Source organism: Marmota monax, unplaced genomic scaffold (genome assembly GCF_021218885.2).
Source record: "Marmota monax isolate L192 unplaced genomic scaffold, Marmota_monax_Labrador192_F-V1.1 WCK01_AAM20220418_F8-fsc00489, whole genome shotgun sequence".
NCBI classification, from domain to species: Eukaryota; Metazoa; Chordata; class Mammalia; order Rodentia; family Sciuridae; genus Marmota; species Marmota monax.
The window spans coordinates 313,861-330,850 of NW_026694574.1; the positions used below are offsets into that span (position 1 = coordinate 313,861).

Genomic DNA, 16,990 nt, shown 5'->3' on the forward strand with positions numbered 1-16,990 from the left:
CAATAAATAAGGTCTGTAATTCATTATTTTATTATTTAGATAATAATAAGTATTAAAACTGGTTCCTACCTCAGTATCAAAGACTGTGTTTTTAATTTTTTTGTAGTTGTAGTTGGACACAATAACTTTATTATTTATTTATTATTTTTATGTGGTGCTGAGGATTGAACCCAGGGCCTTGCACGTAGCACCCTATTTTAACATTTTACTCAATTATATGTTTAAATATCAAATTAAATTTTGGCTCATTTCAAGAACTAATAAAAGAAAGACTTAAATCTTAACAGTAAGATAGTTACTTAATTCATGGAATAGTCCTGTCTGATCTATAACTGTGCATTTTCAGTTCAACCCTTTATAACACTATTACCTTACTATCCATACTGCCTACAGAACAATGGTAATAACCCCAGTGGTATAAAGGTTACTATAAAACAGTTCCTCTGTCATTTGGACCATATAGACTTACTTGTGTGTGTGTGTGTTGTGTGTGTGTGCGTGCACACACATGGGCAGGTGGGGGGGCTATATGTATTGCTGAAGGTGCTGTCAGTCTGATAATTCTAAAACTAATTAAGTTATGATCTGGTAAAATAGTTCATTTTTCCTCGTGGTCAGTTTTAAACCACACATTTTCTTAGTATAGTAACTGTTGACAGTTTCTAAAGGCTCACAAATTCAAAATAGTACGGGAAAGTGGTATAATGTTTACAAACATCAGTGCCCCTCTGGGTAGGAGTATGTATAAATACCCTATTAAACTCAGGTGTAGCAACATCTTGCTTAGGTAAACTAGACCATTTTTAGGCAGAAGATTTAAGAATATGGGAAGAACTTTCCCTAGCTCTGTGATTTGTGAAGATGGAACTCATCTCAATCTGAATCCCTGAGTGACTATGTCAAGGTAAGCAGTATTGTCAAACTATAATGGATATGTATACACCAATGGAAATACAGGATGAAAAGTCAACTACATTGCTTTCCATCACTTAGGTTTTAGGCCTATTATTATAGCATAATGCTGCCTATTCTGATGGATATGTAAAGGGACATTGACAGATTTGCTTAATCTTATTTTTCTATGGTCATTTTTAAGTCAAGTCAATTTACTTAAGAGGATTGTTTTAAAAGGCATTTCAATTTGTCTGTAGTAGTTCAAAGTAACTCTAGATGGAGGGGTCCAAGTAAGCCTATTTGCTGATAATTATTTTTTAAAAAACTGACATAACAACAACAACAAAAAAACTCCATCCAGTGGAAAAATAAAATACGTAAAATGCTCTCCTTATAAAAGCATGGTACAATCTATATACCACTGAAGTCTTCTCTAGCACAGCTGATCCTCACAGTTACTTACAAAATTATAAAAATTCACCTAAACACAAAGAATAATGATGCTATTTGACAAGGCCTGAGAGAAAGATAACCGAAGTAGGTTTATAGAATTCTAAACAAAAACAACATATTTAAGCTATTATCTTTTGAAAGCTAGTATCTCTTAAGTAGGTGGGGGCAATGTTTACCAAATTCATTAATAGAAAATTGGCAGGGATATGTAACTTCTATTTTTTAATCAACTAAAAATAAAAGAAGATTTCAAAATTACTATAGTGAATTTATTTAAGATATATTTTATGTGTTATATAAAGTTCTTTGGACATTTTACAAACTGAACTGATACAGCCAAAAAGTAATAAAATCCACATCAAAATATTTAGGCATGATACAGAGGGGAAAACTCAGTCAACTATTAAGTGAGACTCTCAGGTTTAAGAGCAGTCTCAACATCCCCAAGTTCCAGGGCAGCAATTTCTTAGAGTGTGATAGAATAAGAGTATTAAATCTCAATGTGCAAAGGGACTATTATAAAAGTCAGTTATTGGACAATGTTGCCAACAGAAAGAAATGTGATGTTTCTGTTGGAAAAGTAAAGGTTCAAATCAACTTAACTATCCTACTGAAAATACTTGAAAATTTTTCAATCAAACCTGAATTAAATATTGTTAATTTGCTTTCAATAATAGCCCCCTACCCCCATTACTTCAGAAATTTTGGAGATCTAATTGCAATGATAATGACTTTCAACAATAATTAATTTTTAAAAAGGCCAGTGTTCTGATCCAGCCCAATAGTTTATATCATTAGGGTTAACACCATTTTATTCAGGCCAGAATTCCATGAATAAAATATTTTTGAATTATGGAACTACATCCACTATACTTATTTTGTTTATAACTTGTAATTTCCATGACTTGCTACTTTTTAGAGATTCAAAGAAAGAAATGTCAACGAACTTGTCTTTACTTCTGTCTCTGAAACAGTATGTGAAAAGTTAGTTATAAGGCAATGATAATGGTGTCAAGAGTTCGCACAGTGCTTCCTTGGGTACCTGTATAATCAGTTTGGGATCAGCAACTAGTAAAACAGAAACCACAGGATTACTTATATTTAGTTAATTCTTAGATTTGTTTTTTTTTTTTCTTTTTGTACAGGGAAAGCTTGTTAAATTTGTTGCCCATTTTACCTGCATATTATGTGGCTTGATTATTTTGCCCATAACACCCTCTACTGGAAGTTCCTGTTCTGTTTCATTATATGCTTTTCTTGTGTTCTCTACATACTTTTATTTTTCATGCAACCTACTATTTCAGAGAAGAGAAACTTCTTATAAAAATAAGGCCAGTGTTATATGACAGTTATTATAAGATAGGTTAATTGAGTGAGAAGTGGAGGAGGGAGGTATTTTCTATAAATATGAAACCAGAATAAATTTTTTTTATATCAGAGATCAATGTGTAAGAAAAGATAGAAAAGTCATTCATATATATTACATTATGAAAGTCTTAAGTAGACGAATTCATAATACAATTTCAAAACTAAAAATACAATGAATGTACATTTACAATTAATAATAAAAACTAAATTTCAAAAATAAATGTCTCTTACTTGAATGTTATGAAACACTATGGGAGATGACACCTGTAAGGGTTCACAGTAATTCTTCACTATTATGCTATGTGCCAAGTACTATGCCAAACTCTTTTCCTTTCATGACAGTTTTCTAAGCTAGTTAATTAGTGCTTTTATCCCCATTTACTGAGGAAAAAACAGAGACATAGGGAAGCTATGATTGATCCAAATTTGCACAGATACTAAGTGGCAGGGCATGTAAACTGAGGCAGTCTTGACTTCAGAACTTGCTCTTAATTCTGTTATCATGCCACAATGATAAGTATAGTGGACAATAAAGGAAATCAGGCAAAATAGCAGTGAAAAAAAAGAAAAGCATTAAGCAAACCTGTCAGCCTCAGGTTTGGCAATAATTTCCTCCTGTAGAGATTAAAATATTTTGTACTCTGTCTTCATAACCACTTTTTTTCATTCCCCTTTAACACCTTCTCTCCACCAGAATGATTTAAAAGTTTCCAGAAATTGAAAAGTAATTTTTACATGTAAAATAACTGATAAGTCTCTGAAAGGGGAATAAAAATGTTTTTATAAGATTCACTGTGTAATCTATTTCTAGACACAAAATACTACTGCTACAAGCTAACTGTAAAGCAAGTACTTTGCACACAGCATGAATGAATGAACGAATGAATGCCTGCATGCATGAATGACAGCAATATTTCAATACACTTACTATTGTAGCATCATCAGCTACAGAAAGAGAGACGAACTCTCCTAAAAACTCTGTGGATGTAATCACTGAGGCCTCTACGAGGACTTCAATAGCCTGTTAGAGAAGCATAAAATCTCATTTCAGCCCAAATATTTATAATTGTAGGATAAGGTGAGAGTGATTTAGAACATTTAGAATGTGACATAAGATAAAATGAAATTATGCACCAAAATTTGTGTTACAGGAGTGAGGGGAAACTCAATATCACACAGCCTATGGATCAGAATTTCAAGAAACCAGTGGTGCCTTCCTCATAATAATCTTCAAAGGACATAAGTTTTTGTATTAATTTCTACACAAATATTCTAAAGATTTCTTCAGTTCAAAGGTTCAGAACCAAACTGAATGTTGTCATTTTACCGTAATCTTTCTCTTATTTCCTGTCTTAAGAGCATTTTCATTCAGTGTTAAAGTTAAAAATCTTCACATTATCTTAAATATTTCTTGTGTCCTCAATTCATACATCTACCCATGCCTCCATCTGGATGTAAAAATGTCTTTCATTTGGAAACCTCCTCCCTCTATCACTGCTGTGGTTCAAACCCTATTAACTCTCACCAGTGCTACTGCAATGGCTTCATAGTTGTTATTTTCCTTTTGGATAAAAGTCCCACAGCACAATGCTCACTGGTTGAGTTGAACTGAACATGTTTTCTAACATAAAAAATTTACCTTTATTCAATACAAATTTTATTAAACTTTTATTTTTGGTATTGGTGATTGAATCCAGGGGCACTTATACACTGAGCTATACCCCGAACCCTTTTTTGTATTTCATTTAGAGACAGGATCTTGCTGAGTTGCTTAGGGCCTCAATAATTCGCCGAGCCTGGTTTGAACTCACAATTCTCCTGCCTCAGCCTCCCAAGCCACTGGGATTACGGGTTAATTAAGCATTTTAAAGTTTTGGCTTCTGTTAACAGTTGACTTTTAACTTTAATCTTTGATAAATTTTAATACAATTTAATCAAATGCTAAAATGTCTTATCAACTTTTGAAAATTAAAGATAGACCTAGCTAAATTTTATGAATGTTTGAGTTTATCTATCTTCCTATACTCTACCAAGGAAAAAACCAGAATATATCCTGTTGCTTTTAAAAGAAACTAATATCACCCAATTATGTGCTAGGAAACTTTTTGGTTAAGTCATTACAGCTTAATTTACAGTTGTATATGAAATTTTAAAAAGTTACTTAAACATTTAAACCATGCTTTTGGAAGGAATAAGAAATAATTAATAAGAAATTGACATACATATTTTTACTATACCAATACTAACATCACATTGAATGTATATGTTTGTTTAATCATGCCAAAAGTAGTTTCACAATTATATTTATAAAAATGACATTAAATATAAAGATAGAAAAATTTAACCATAGTATTTTAACTCTATCAGATTCTTTTCTCTTGAGAGGAACAAAATTATTCAAAGAAACAAATTTAAAAATGTATTTGCTAAGTAAAAAATAAATTAGTTAAAAAGTAAATTAAGTCCGAGGTGCCTAGTATGTAAACAGTTGTCATGAAAGATTATTTCAGCTCAAAATTCTTAGGAACAGGAAGACGTCTAAAATAATAAATGAAAAACAGCTTAACTTGTGGGATACGGGACTAGAATTTTGTAGGGGAAATTTATAACAATTAACTCAGAAAACAATACAACAATTGAGACCCACACATTTTCAATCTCAAAGATTAAAAAATGTTGAACATTTATTTGGAAAATGAAACCAACTAGTTTTAGATAAGAGCACTCTCACATAGTTGAAATTAAATAATATATAATAAATCAAAAAGCAATTCTAGGGCAATACTAAGAGCACAGGATTTTTACAGATTATTTGATGTATAAAAAGCATAATAATTAAATTACCAGATCACATGAAATGGGAAGAAACTAAAATAAAAGTCTCCTAAAAAGGAATGTTTTTTCTTCTTTCTTTTGGTACTGAAGATTGAACCCAGAGGCACTTATCCACTGAGCCATATCCACAGCCCTTTTTTATATTTTATTTAGAAACAAGGTCTCACTGAGTTGCTTAGGACCTCACTAAGTTGCTGGGGCTGGCTTTGAACTGGAGATTATCTTGCCTCAGCCTCCAGAGCCTCTGGTGCACAATTGTGCCTGGCGGGATGCAAGTTTTTGAAAAAAAAATTATACCTTGTTCGTTATTGTATTCACAACACCTAGCTCAACATTTTACTCAGAAAATACCAAGTAATTTTTGCAAAAATAAAAATAATCAGGCACACTTGGGTTGGGAGGCTTAGAGAATACTGACCTATTCTCAAACTCTACAAATGACAACATACTGAAAACATATTGAAAAATAATGACCCTGCAGAGGTTGCAGAAGGGAGGCTCAAGGATTGCCTATTTCTTCCTCTCAAATAGCAGTAAGTTTAAATTCAACCATTTCTAGTACTTACTAATTCAGCATATTGCCCAGAGCAGTGATAATTTACACTATGCTAAAAAAAAAACAAAAAAAACTAAACTAATTTTAAAAATTGAAATAGCTATTATCATGGTTTCTTTTCCTCCTCAGTTAGATCTTTTATTCCTGAGTAACCTCAATGAGGTCTTGCCTGGACAAGACCTTGTCTCCCCTTGTTTATTTCTCTCTTATGTACTTTTTCTCTGTAGCACTTAAAAAAAAATTGGGGGGGGGGGGTCCTACTTCATCCCTTTACAATTCTCTAATTTCTAGAAAAGTACATGGCACACAGTTGACACTTGATTACCATGTTTGCTGACTGGAGTAATAAATGAACTTCCCCAAGATCACAGAACTGATAAATGGCAGAAATGGGATTTGAATTATGACTCCAAAGTTTACAAATTTCACAGCTACTCTATAATGGCCATAATAACTCACAACTGCTTAATAAAAGAACAAATCTAGTCAAAATGATTCTAATGCTCTTCTCTGACACAAATAATGAACCTCATATAATAATGAGGGAAATGCCCATCTTTCCATCATCAAAAATTAAGATTCCTTACAACACAGATTATTAAAACTCACTCTTTTAAATACAAGAAGTAGCTGAGCAGTTGTATAATTGAATATTTTATATAAAAAAGCTTTTAGGTCTAGAGATATTTCAAAAGTTAACAATCTTCTCTAGATTTCATTGCTGTTGGATTAAAAAATGTTTTTTTATTTTCAAAATATAGATTCTAGAATTCACATTACTCTGGGACAGGAGCCCACAAAAACTCACCGCTGCATTAGCAGATATGCAAAATTATCACTGCTACCATCCTAATTCAAATAAGTCATTATTTCCCTACACTAATTAATCTCTTATTTATCTCTCTCTCTCTCTTTCTCTTTTCTTTTTTGGTACCGGGGATTAAACCCAGGGGTGCTTAACCACTGATTCACATCCCCATCCCTTTTTTTACTTTTTAAATTTTGAGACAAGGTCTAGCTAAGTTGCTGAAGGTCTTGTTAAATTGCTAAGGCTCGCTTTGAACTTGCCATCCTCCTGCCTCAGCCTCCTAAGTAGCTGGGATGACAAGCGTGCCCCACAGCGTGAAATCATCTCTTAACTAGCTTTTGCACCACTGTGTAATTTATTCTTCAAAAATCCCTCAGAGTTATCTTTTCAAATATATATATTAGATTAGGTCACCAAGCTGCCTAACTGACTCCAGAGGTTTCCCAACACATTTAAAATGCCAAATATATGGCCCAGAAAGCTCTATGGGACCTGTTCTCTGTGTACTTCCATTACTGCACCTGCAGCTGCCCTCAGGTCCTGGCTAAGACTAAGTCTATCCTGTGGTTCCCACGGTCAGCAATCCTGTTCCCTTGGCTCTAGGCCAACTAGTACCTTCCCATCTTAGGTTAGGGAGGCTCTTTCCACAAGCCCTGTCACCTCACACTGTTTTTATTTTCTACTTGGCCATTAGTAACATCTGAAATTTCCTTTTTTTTCTCTTAACTTTATTTCCTACCTAGAATCTATAAACCCAGTGAAAGCACTGTTGGCTGGTTTCACTCAAGTCAAAAATTGTTTTATGACTAAATGAATGCCCCTTGTTTTCCTTAAATTATGGTAAGTCTCAATACACCCCAATACAAAAGAGGCATCGCAGAAGGGCTCTCGCCACCCAGTCCCGAGTAAACTGATCCCTGTTTTCCCGGGAAAACGACGCCCAGCCCCTGCCCGGGTCAGGTGTGCTTCCACCTGGCTGCACGCAGTGCAAACAGGACCCATCTCTCCTCCCTTCCCACCCCGCCTACTCCGTCATTCACCTGCTCGCGCCTCTGCTTCCACCAGGGGCCGCGCCTCCGGAAACCTGGCCTCCGCCTCCGCCTCCGCCTCGGACCTCTTCAACGCAGCCGGCACAGTCTCCGGAGACAAGTCAACCAGCTTTTCCCACACGGACTCTGTGTAGAAGTCCACCGTGTGCGCGTTGGAAATAGGCAGAGCGTCCCTCAGGAACCGCAGCAGTCCCTGTAACTTGGCATGCAGCGTGGGCAGGTCCTGGGTCGCCGGGAGAGGGCAAGCAGCAGCCATGACGCGCAACCTCCCGGGCTGTAGGTGGCGCAAACATGGCCGCGCGGCATCGACTCTTGACAAAAGTGGTGCAGACCTGATCAGTGGAGCTCCGAGTCGGCTTTTAGTCTGGCGATGGATTGCTTCTGTTTGGTGACGTCTTTCAGGGACGTCCGTCGTGGTGATCTGTCGACCGAATTGGTCCACTATGGCACCCGTCAGGCCGGCAGCGAGGTTGAGAACCGGTGGCTTGGGGGCGCGTGTTGAGGGGGTTTCACCTGTCGGATGCAGGAATAAGAATGGGAAAAAGAGGACCTGGCGGCCTAACTATCCTCAAGCTTTTTCGGGCAGCGTTCGCGAGGGTGCGTAAGAAGACAGCCATTTAGAAGCCCTTAGGTCTGCGAAGTCCTGGGACGCGCGACCCGACTAAGCTTGAAAGAAGGTTTTAGGAACCAAAACCTGGGTCCTGCTGGGGACAGAGGAAGCCATTCCTAAAACCGCTGAAACCGTGCGCTTCCCAGAGCTCTGGATGGGCAGATGGGGGTAGAGTTGATCATTTAAATCGGGTTAAAATGTCTCCTTAGAAATAATATCAGACTTGATGAGAACTCCTTTCCTCTGTGGCCCTAAGGGGAGAGCGCCTGCAGGTCCACTGGGGTGTGTTACATTTATACATTTGAATCTGTATTACGGTAAGAGATGGAGTGCAGGATGGGGCCAGAAATACAGTTCTCAAACTTTGCTGATTCCAGATATCGCAATAGCCATTCGCATCTCACGGTTCTTCTTAACTTTTTTTTTTTCTTTTTTTCTTGCTGTTAGGTCCCTCAGATTCCATTTTGAATGCATAACTATAAAATAAGTTCAGTCTTCTGATAATTGTTAGTTGTGCAAGAAAGTCAAGCACTTTTTTTTTCTTTTGATTGCAGTATTTTTACCGTAGAGAAACTTACTACACAACGGATTGTAGTAAGTGTGTAGTACGTTGTGTAGTAAGTTTCTCTAAGGTAAAAAGATGTGTTTATTTGTACGTATTTGTTGAAGGGCCTGATTATGTTAGAGGACCTAGAGGAATTTGGTTTTGATTGGTGAGTACAGTTATAAATTCAAGTTTGCAACAGTCTGAACTGGTCAGTTTTTGAGATTTTTAGGTGGTTGTATGACAAATGTCCGCCAAATCTTTTTGCAGATGGCCAACTTGCTGTTCAGCCCTTCTGCTTAAATTTGTTGCCAGACACATTTCTCTTAAAGAATAAAACAAAATAATTGTAACATTTGAATGTAATAATGTATTAAGATTTCATTTTTAATTAACAGCTTTATCTTTTCATTCAATTTATATTTTGTGACTATAATCATTACCTATATCCTTCAATGTAGGGCAAGGCTTTGCATTTCGGAGAAAACTGAAGATTCAACAACATTACAAGAAATTGCTGTGGAAGAAAAAGAAGGCTCAAATATCACAGGAGTCCCAATTCACAGATCAGTATCCAGATCATCTGAAACATCTTTATTTAGCTGAAGAAGAAAGACTCAGGAAGCAACTGAGAAAAGTTACCCAGCCTTTGTCAGAAGAACAAGTTGACCAGCCTTTGCCTGAAAAAGAGCATAGCATTGATCAGACTTTGTCTGAAGACGAATGTAGTGTTCATCAGCCTCAACCAGAACAGTGTGGCAAAACGAAAAAGTATGTATTTTTTTCTGAAGTCTTTTACTTTAAGTGTAAGTAGTATTTTCTGAAAGGTATTATAGGAAAATTTACATAGGAATTGTGATTTTTCTTATTTAACACATTTAGAAGTCATAGTGTAAGTAGGGATCATATTTTCTTGGAAGAATTCTTTTTAACTTTAAATAACTGAATTAGACTAGTTTAGCATAAATGAAGAAGTGATGAAGTTAAAATATCTGAGCTTTGGCTTTCTGCCTTACGTACATGTAACTTACTTGGACCATAGTTAACTCCTATTACTAATATATTTAAGTAATATTTGAGAATTATTGTAAGTGTGGTCAATAACAGCTTAGATCGTAGAGCCAAACTTAGCATATTGTTTCCTAGTGTCCTTTAAACTGGGAAGGATAATAAGTGTGTAATTGAGAGCCACTGTGTTGCACAGCTGTAGAGTAGATCATTCACTGAGGTAAATGGTGTTAGTATATCTTGATGTGTGATGACAGAGTTAATTTATATCAGGCATTTAAAAGGATGTATAACACATGGTAAGTGCTTATAAGTGTAAACTACTACTACTCCTGTTACTAATCTGGATTTTCTTCAAAGGATAGGAAATGGTTGTAACTAAAAAATGACATGGCTCCACAGCACTTTGGTATTATAAGAGCTAACTATAAACTGTTTCTCCACATATTTCAGGTAAAAACATAATAAAAACTTAAACTTTCAAAGAAGTCAGATGATACTTGGGTCCATAATTTGTTCTTTTAACACTGTGAATTATTTGTGCTAAAACTAACATGCACTAGGACTCTAGGAAAAAAGTTTAGTTGGGGACAAAGGCATAGAGACTAAAACTTCTGGTTTTTTTTCAGTAGACTTATCTGTCATATTACTAAACAATGGAGTTGTGCAGTGAAAAAGTAAGCACTAGCACTATAGATTTGAGTTATTACCAGTGATAATTGAAGTGAGAAGAGTTAAATCAGGAAACAAGTTAAGATTTTTTTTAAAAAAAAAAGCTTTTTATTTTGAGATTGAAAAAAACTGTCATTGAAGAAGATAAATAAACTTGTCAAAATTGAAGAATTGGGGAAATGGAAGGACAGCTAACTCAGCAGAGGAAAGTTGTGAGAAGGATCAGAAGAGAAAAAGGTCACCTAAACTAAGAGAGTAGACTTTTCAAAAGTATTGAATAGTCATTTAAAGAGACCAAAATGGCCCATTGATGATCCTTGGATAGGAAGGCATCACTATCTTGGCCTGGGTAGCTTGATTGGAGTGGGGGACCAGAAGTGAGGCATTGAAAAGGTAACGAGTAAATGGAAAGTGACAGTCATAGTCTGCTTTATTCTTTCTAGGAACTTGACTATGAAAGTTAGGGGAAAAGATTAGGAGCTAAGAGGACATATACTCTAATAATGGATAATGAATTTTTTTTATTTACATTAGCAAGGGAGTTGCAGAAAAATGTGATAAGTTGAGAGACAAAGGAAAGAAAGATTACTACTCAGTCAGGTATCCTAAGGAAATAAATGGTATCCCAGGTATTTAGATTAGCCTTGGAAGGAGGAACACTTTCAAAGAAGTGAAAATGCTGTAATATTGAACATTTATTTCTAAATGGAAACTAGGTCCAAGGCATGGTGGTGGATGAAATAGAATTGAGACAAGGTGGTCAAAGAACTTTAACATTAAAGTTTCTTCATACGAGCAACTTCTATAATGTCTTTCAATGTAATGTATTTTTTTAGTCTGTCTTTAAATTTTTTTTTTAACATTGTAGGATCTTTCAAAGCTTTTTATATTTCCCATGGTGAAATATTTCCAAGAATTTTCATTAACCACCCAGTAATTGATCCATAATCTTTAAAAAAAAATTTTTCCATTAGATATACATTACAGTAGAATGCATTTATGCACTGTGATATATCATTCATAGATGGAATATAATTTTTCATTTTCTGAGTGTACATGTTGTAGAATCATATTGGTCATGCAGTCATAAATATGCATAAACTAAGAATTTCTGTTTCATTCTATTATCCTTCCTATCTCCACATCCCCTCCCCTCTTTCCCTTCACTTCCCTCTACCTAATCTAAGGTAACTCTATTCTTCTCTAGTGCCCCCCAGCCCTTATATTGAATTAGCATCCGCATATTAGAGAAATATTCGGCCTTTGGTTTTGGGAGACTGGCTAATTTCGCTTAGCATGAAATTCTCCAACTCCATCCATTTACTGGCAAATGCAATAATTTCATTCTTTAAAGCTGAGTAATACTCCGTTGAATATATATATATACCATTCGTCTATTGAAGGGCATCCAGGTTGGTTCCATAGTTTAGCTATTGTGAATTGAGCTGTTATGAACATTGACATGGATGCATCACTGTAGTATGCTGGTTTTAAGTCCTTTGGATATACTGAGGAGTGGGATAACTGGGTCAAATGGTGGTTCCATTCCAAGTTTTCTGAGGAATATTCATACTGCTTTCCATAGTGGTTTTCCCAATTTGCAGTCCCACCAGCAATATATGAGTTTACCTTTTCCTCCATATCCTCACCAACATTTATTGTTGCCTGTATTCTTGATGATTGTCTTTCTGACTGGAGTGAGTTGAAATCTTACAAATAACCCAATCAATAAATGGGCTAAGGAACTGAACAGACATTTTACAGAAGAAGAAGTACAATTGATCAACAAGTATATGATTCATAATCATATAATTGCAAGTATGTTTTCAATATTATTATTAATATGCAAATTGTTTTTTCCTATTCTCTCTATTCTCAATTAATATGCATTAGTGAGACTCAGGTATCAGAGTTAAGGAGTGAACGAGAAGTGGCAGTCTATTTTCTGTTCTTTATAAACTTGACTGAAAAGTTTGGGTGAAAAGATTGTCTATAAATATGTATTTGACACAATTGCATCATAATTTTGGTTAAGTCATTTTTAAAACTTATGATTTATTTGTCTTATAAAGTTCTGTGACTATTCCAAAAAAGAATAAAAAGAAAACATCAAATCAAAAAGCACTAGAAGAATATGAACGGATACAAGCTAAACGTGCTGCCAAGAAACAAGTAAGTTCTACTTTTACAATATTTGGGTACATTTTTCCTTATTTATCTGGAATACAACTTGTGTTTCTTGGGGTGGTATTCTTGGGGTAGTCTGTAAATATATATAATTTTTTCTTTTTTCTTTCCTTTTTTTTTGGGGGGGGGGTCATTGGGGTTGAACTCAGGGCACTCTACTACTGAGCTACAACCCCAGCCCTTTTTTGTTTTTAAGACAATGTCTCACTAAGTTGGTCTTGAACTTGTGATTCTTATGCCTCTGCCTCCCAACTGGAAATATTTCTTAAATGAATGAATGAGCAGAATCATAGAATTGCATCATGTTCACATTCATTGATTATTTATATTATCTCAAGAAATACTGCTCGGTCAAGAATAGAATTTTAAAACTATTGCTTGGGGGTTAATAATATGTGCACCTGGGATAATGGTTCAAGAACTGGCAAAGAGATTCTTATGCTTAATAAAATTTGAGAACCACTAAAATACAAAATATGGATGATCTTGCATTAAAACAAGTAAAAATCAGAGGGGAGGTTTTAGAATAAAATATTAAGAATTGATTTTTCCCAACTAAAAAACCTACTATTTTATATATTATTTTGTTACCTATTTTTTAACTTAGCAGAAAGTTGCTACTCAGTTATCATTCAGAAAATCAGAATTTTAATAGACTTTTCCAATGAATACAACAATTATCTATAGCTTCAACAAAATTTTCCTGTTATAGACGTTATGGTTAGTTCAATTGCCTTTTTGTTTTTGATTTAGAATAAATATATGTAGTTAAGAAAACTTAAGAGTTTAACAATGGCAGACTGGGATGAAGCAGAACTATCTCTCTGGAAATACTGGACCCTTATGCTTTTTTCTAAGCGTCCACAGTTTGCCATCTTTGGAAACAGTATATCAAGTGAAGCATAGTAAGGACCGTTATGTTGTTAAACATTTTGTATACTTTTAAAATTTCCTTTATATAGAATGGGTTATATAAAAAGAGTTTTATATCATGAAAATTAGCCATTTCTTAGAACTAGTAGATCTCAGATTTTAAAGCCAACACCATTACAGATGGGAAATTGTTAAGAACGTTAAGTACAGACCCATAATTGATGGTAAAGATATTAAAATACATATATTTTGCTTAGAAAAACTCCATGGGGTAAACTAGGCTTCATATACCTAAATTTACAAATAATGATTCAAAACTCAAGTACTTATAAAAATAAATGAAATACCAAAAAAAAATGTAATTTTAAGTAATATAATGTAGCATGATGGGAACTTACAGTATTTGGATAAAAGATTCAGCTCTACCACTTATCAGAGATCTTGGACAATCCTGTTAGAAATCACTAGCTCAGCTCCTCACCTGTAATATGCACATAGAAAACTAGCATCAAAATTTTTATTTTTAATTTTTGGGAGGTGGTGTTCTGGGGATTAAACCCAGGAGTACCTTACCACTGGAACCACTTCCTCAGGCCTTTTTTTAAATTTGTTATTGTCAAATAAGTCTCACTAAGTTGCTGTGGTTTCCCTAAATTGGTGACACTGGTCTTGAACTTGCAATCCTCTTCCTTAGCCTCACTAGGATTACCAGTGTGTGCCACTGAACCCAGCTAGCATAAAAAGTTTTAAGATAATGGAATGTACTGTGATTTCACATAATTATGTGAAAGTATTTTGTTAATTATGAGTAAATATAAGTCCTGTATTTGTGTAATGTGTTATTTTTTGGCTATGTGCATCACAGAGAAATTGGAAAATGGTACGCATATTACACTATTTAAGAACTTTTAACTTTTGTATTTACTAAGAATATTGTAGTAAATTTTGAGTAGTGGCTTTTCAGAACCATTTAGAACTTTGAATTTTTTTTCTTTATACTCAGACTTGAATATTTATTTTAACATATCAAAATAACTCTAGTTCTTAATGGTCAAAATCATAATGTCTAGCAGAATGTTTTGCACTATATCATAAGTAGTCAATAATTTTTTAAAAAATTAAACTGCAAAGCAGATGACAAAAGGGATACCAGATATACGTTTTTGGAAATGAAGTTTTTAGTTTTATGTGGAAAATTACACTAGACAATCTTTAGTCTTCTCTAACTTCAGTGGATTTAATTAGTAGAGATATATATGTCTTCTCTCTTTGACCTAATTTTATTTGCATATAAATATGTAAAATGGTTCAGTAACTTTACATTAGTCCATGTTATACCATGTATTTTTATAGTGTGAAGACAAATAATTATATACTGCTTCAATTTGGGGAAGCTATTTACATTTTACAGAATGTAAGAGAGAAACCTGAAGAGTGTTTGCATGGTGATAGCTATCTTAAGACCACTTCTAAGTTATTTCTACTGCTTGTGATTAGTGAATTCACATATGTTAATAATTTCAGGAGTTCGAGAGGAGAAAAAAAGAGAGAGAAGAAGCTCAAAGACTCTACAAAAAGAAGAAAATGGAAGTGTTCAAAATATTGAGCAAAAAGACTAGAAAGGGCCAACCAAACTTGAATTTACAAATGGAATATCTTCTTCAAAAAATACAAGAAAAAAGTTAAATCAGACATTTTTTTCCTAAGGAAAAATGATTAAGGGTTAAATTCTGCAAATATTTTTGTTCTTGTGAAAGAAAATTTTCTATATATGCTGTAGATTTTGTGACATTTATTTTCCTCTGGAAGAAGGATGACCTGAAGAACTGAAAGAACCTTCTATTTGAGAAACATGATCAAGCGTGTACTGCTTTTGTATCATATGATGTTTGTGAAATAAAAGTTTTAAAAATAAGAGTGACAGCTTTCAATGAAGCATTTCAAGTACATGTACCTGTTTCAGTTTGGTAATTAGCTACAGTATATCGCTTTTAAATTCATTTTGAAGAGAAGGAAGGCAGCGACTCCCTCAGAGTATTTAATATTCTATTTATTTTAAATTATGTATGCTATAGGAGAATGTATTTTCCAGACACCCAAGAATAGGATACCTGAGTGCTAAAATAACCTATTGCCATCATAACAAGGTAGGCTTGGTAAAGGAGTTTGGCTTAAGAATTGAGTCTGATTTTTATAAACATTCCTTAAGTGGAAGGACATAGCTTATTAGTGTAAAACCTTTTAAATTATTGTGGAAACCCAGCAGTGTCACAGTAAGAATAAAGCTTTCTAGATCCTATGGGAGGTACACCATGATTGCATGATCTCCATGTCACTCTGTTGGTGCATGCCCCGACCAGGACAAGCCAAGAAAGGTAAAGGTCAACTGGCCGCCTGCACCCAGCCCAGCTTATATACTGCACAGGAGCCAATCAGGATAAAGGTCAGAGGGGTGGAGTGAGTTCATGTGGGTACACCCATCCCATAGTCTGTAAGGGAAGGCACGAGCTGTCCAGAGGGCAGAAGAGTCCTGGACCTATCCTGGAGGTGGTCTGCCTTTTCCTTCACCACCTACAGCACCGCGTCCTGGCTGATCATCAGGCGCCATCCCAGACTGGGAAGTGGGCAGCAAGTCATGCCCTACAGTGTATTAGTAAGCTGAGAGAAAATACAACTGTTTCTTTGCCTGGTCATTGCAGCAAAATAATAAAAGTTTGACTATAGTCAGTGTAAGCAAAGAGATTGTACCATAACAGTTGTAAAGCATCGTATGTTTTTTTAAATGATAGCATGTGCAGTCTGAAATTGTGTTAAGGTTTTAGGGAGCCTTTTTGTCTAGTGATTTCTTCCTGCATTTGAAAGTACATTAGGGGTTGCTTAGGAAACACTAAATCTATTTTCTATTGCATAGCAAAATAATGCTCAGAAATTTACAATACAGTATATTGTACTTAAGTAGACTGGAAAGACTGCCAATATTTGTCTATGTGGGTGAAGACAATACATAATGATGCTGACTAAAAGATGGCAGTGATCTTTATAATAATTTCAAGCTTCTATTCCTCTAGATAGTTTAGTCATAAAACATGGAAGAAGATCTAGTTGTTTTGAGAAACGATTGAAAATTTAACTT

The 16,990-nt window shown here is 34.8% G+C and overlaps 2 protein-coding genes across 7 annotated transcripts in view; one reads left to right on the forward strand and one right to left on the reverse strand.

Moving 5' to 3' along the window:
- The window catches only part of Mettl25 (methyltransferase like 25), a 192,182-nt gene extending 183,963 nt beyond the window's left edge, over positions 1-8,219 (reverse strand). For all 5 annotated transcript variants that reach the window (XR_006846514.2, XM_058571807.1, XM_046421330.2 and 2 more), the window contains exon 1: positions 7,955-8,219. Coding sequence is in view for 4 of the 5 variants with exons in the window: in XM_058571807.1 (XP_058427790.1) it covers positions 7,955-8,219 (265 nt within the window). In the remaining variant the exon portion in view is untranslated. The remainder of the gene's footprint in view (positions 1-7,954) is intronic.
- On the forward strand, positions 8,116-15,772 carry Ccdc59 (coiled-coil domain containing 59). 2 transcript variants are annotated; one of them, XM_046421332.2, is made up of 4 exons: positions 8,116-8,239; positions 9,579-9,888; positions 12,870-12,969; positions 15,382-15,772. In XM_046421332.2, exons 1-4 carry the CDS (start codon positions 8,218-8,220, stop codon positions 15,541-15,543), a joined length of 594 nt encoding a protein of 197 aa, XP_046277288.1. In that variant the 5' UTR covers positions 8,116-8,217; the 3' UTR covers positions 15,544-15,772. The 2 variants fall into 2 exon arrangements, with proteins under 2 accessions (XP_046277288.1, XP_046277287.1); XM_046421331.2 differs by lacking the exon at positions 8,116-8,239 and adding an exon at positions 8,269-8,560.
- Positions 15,773-16,990: the final 1,218 nt, after the last annotated feature.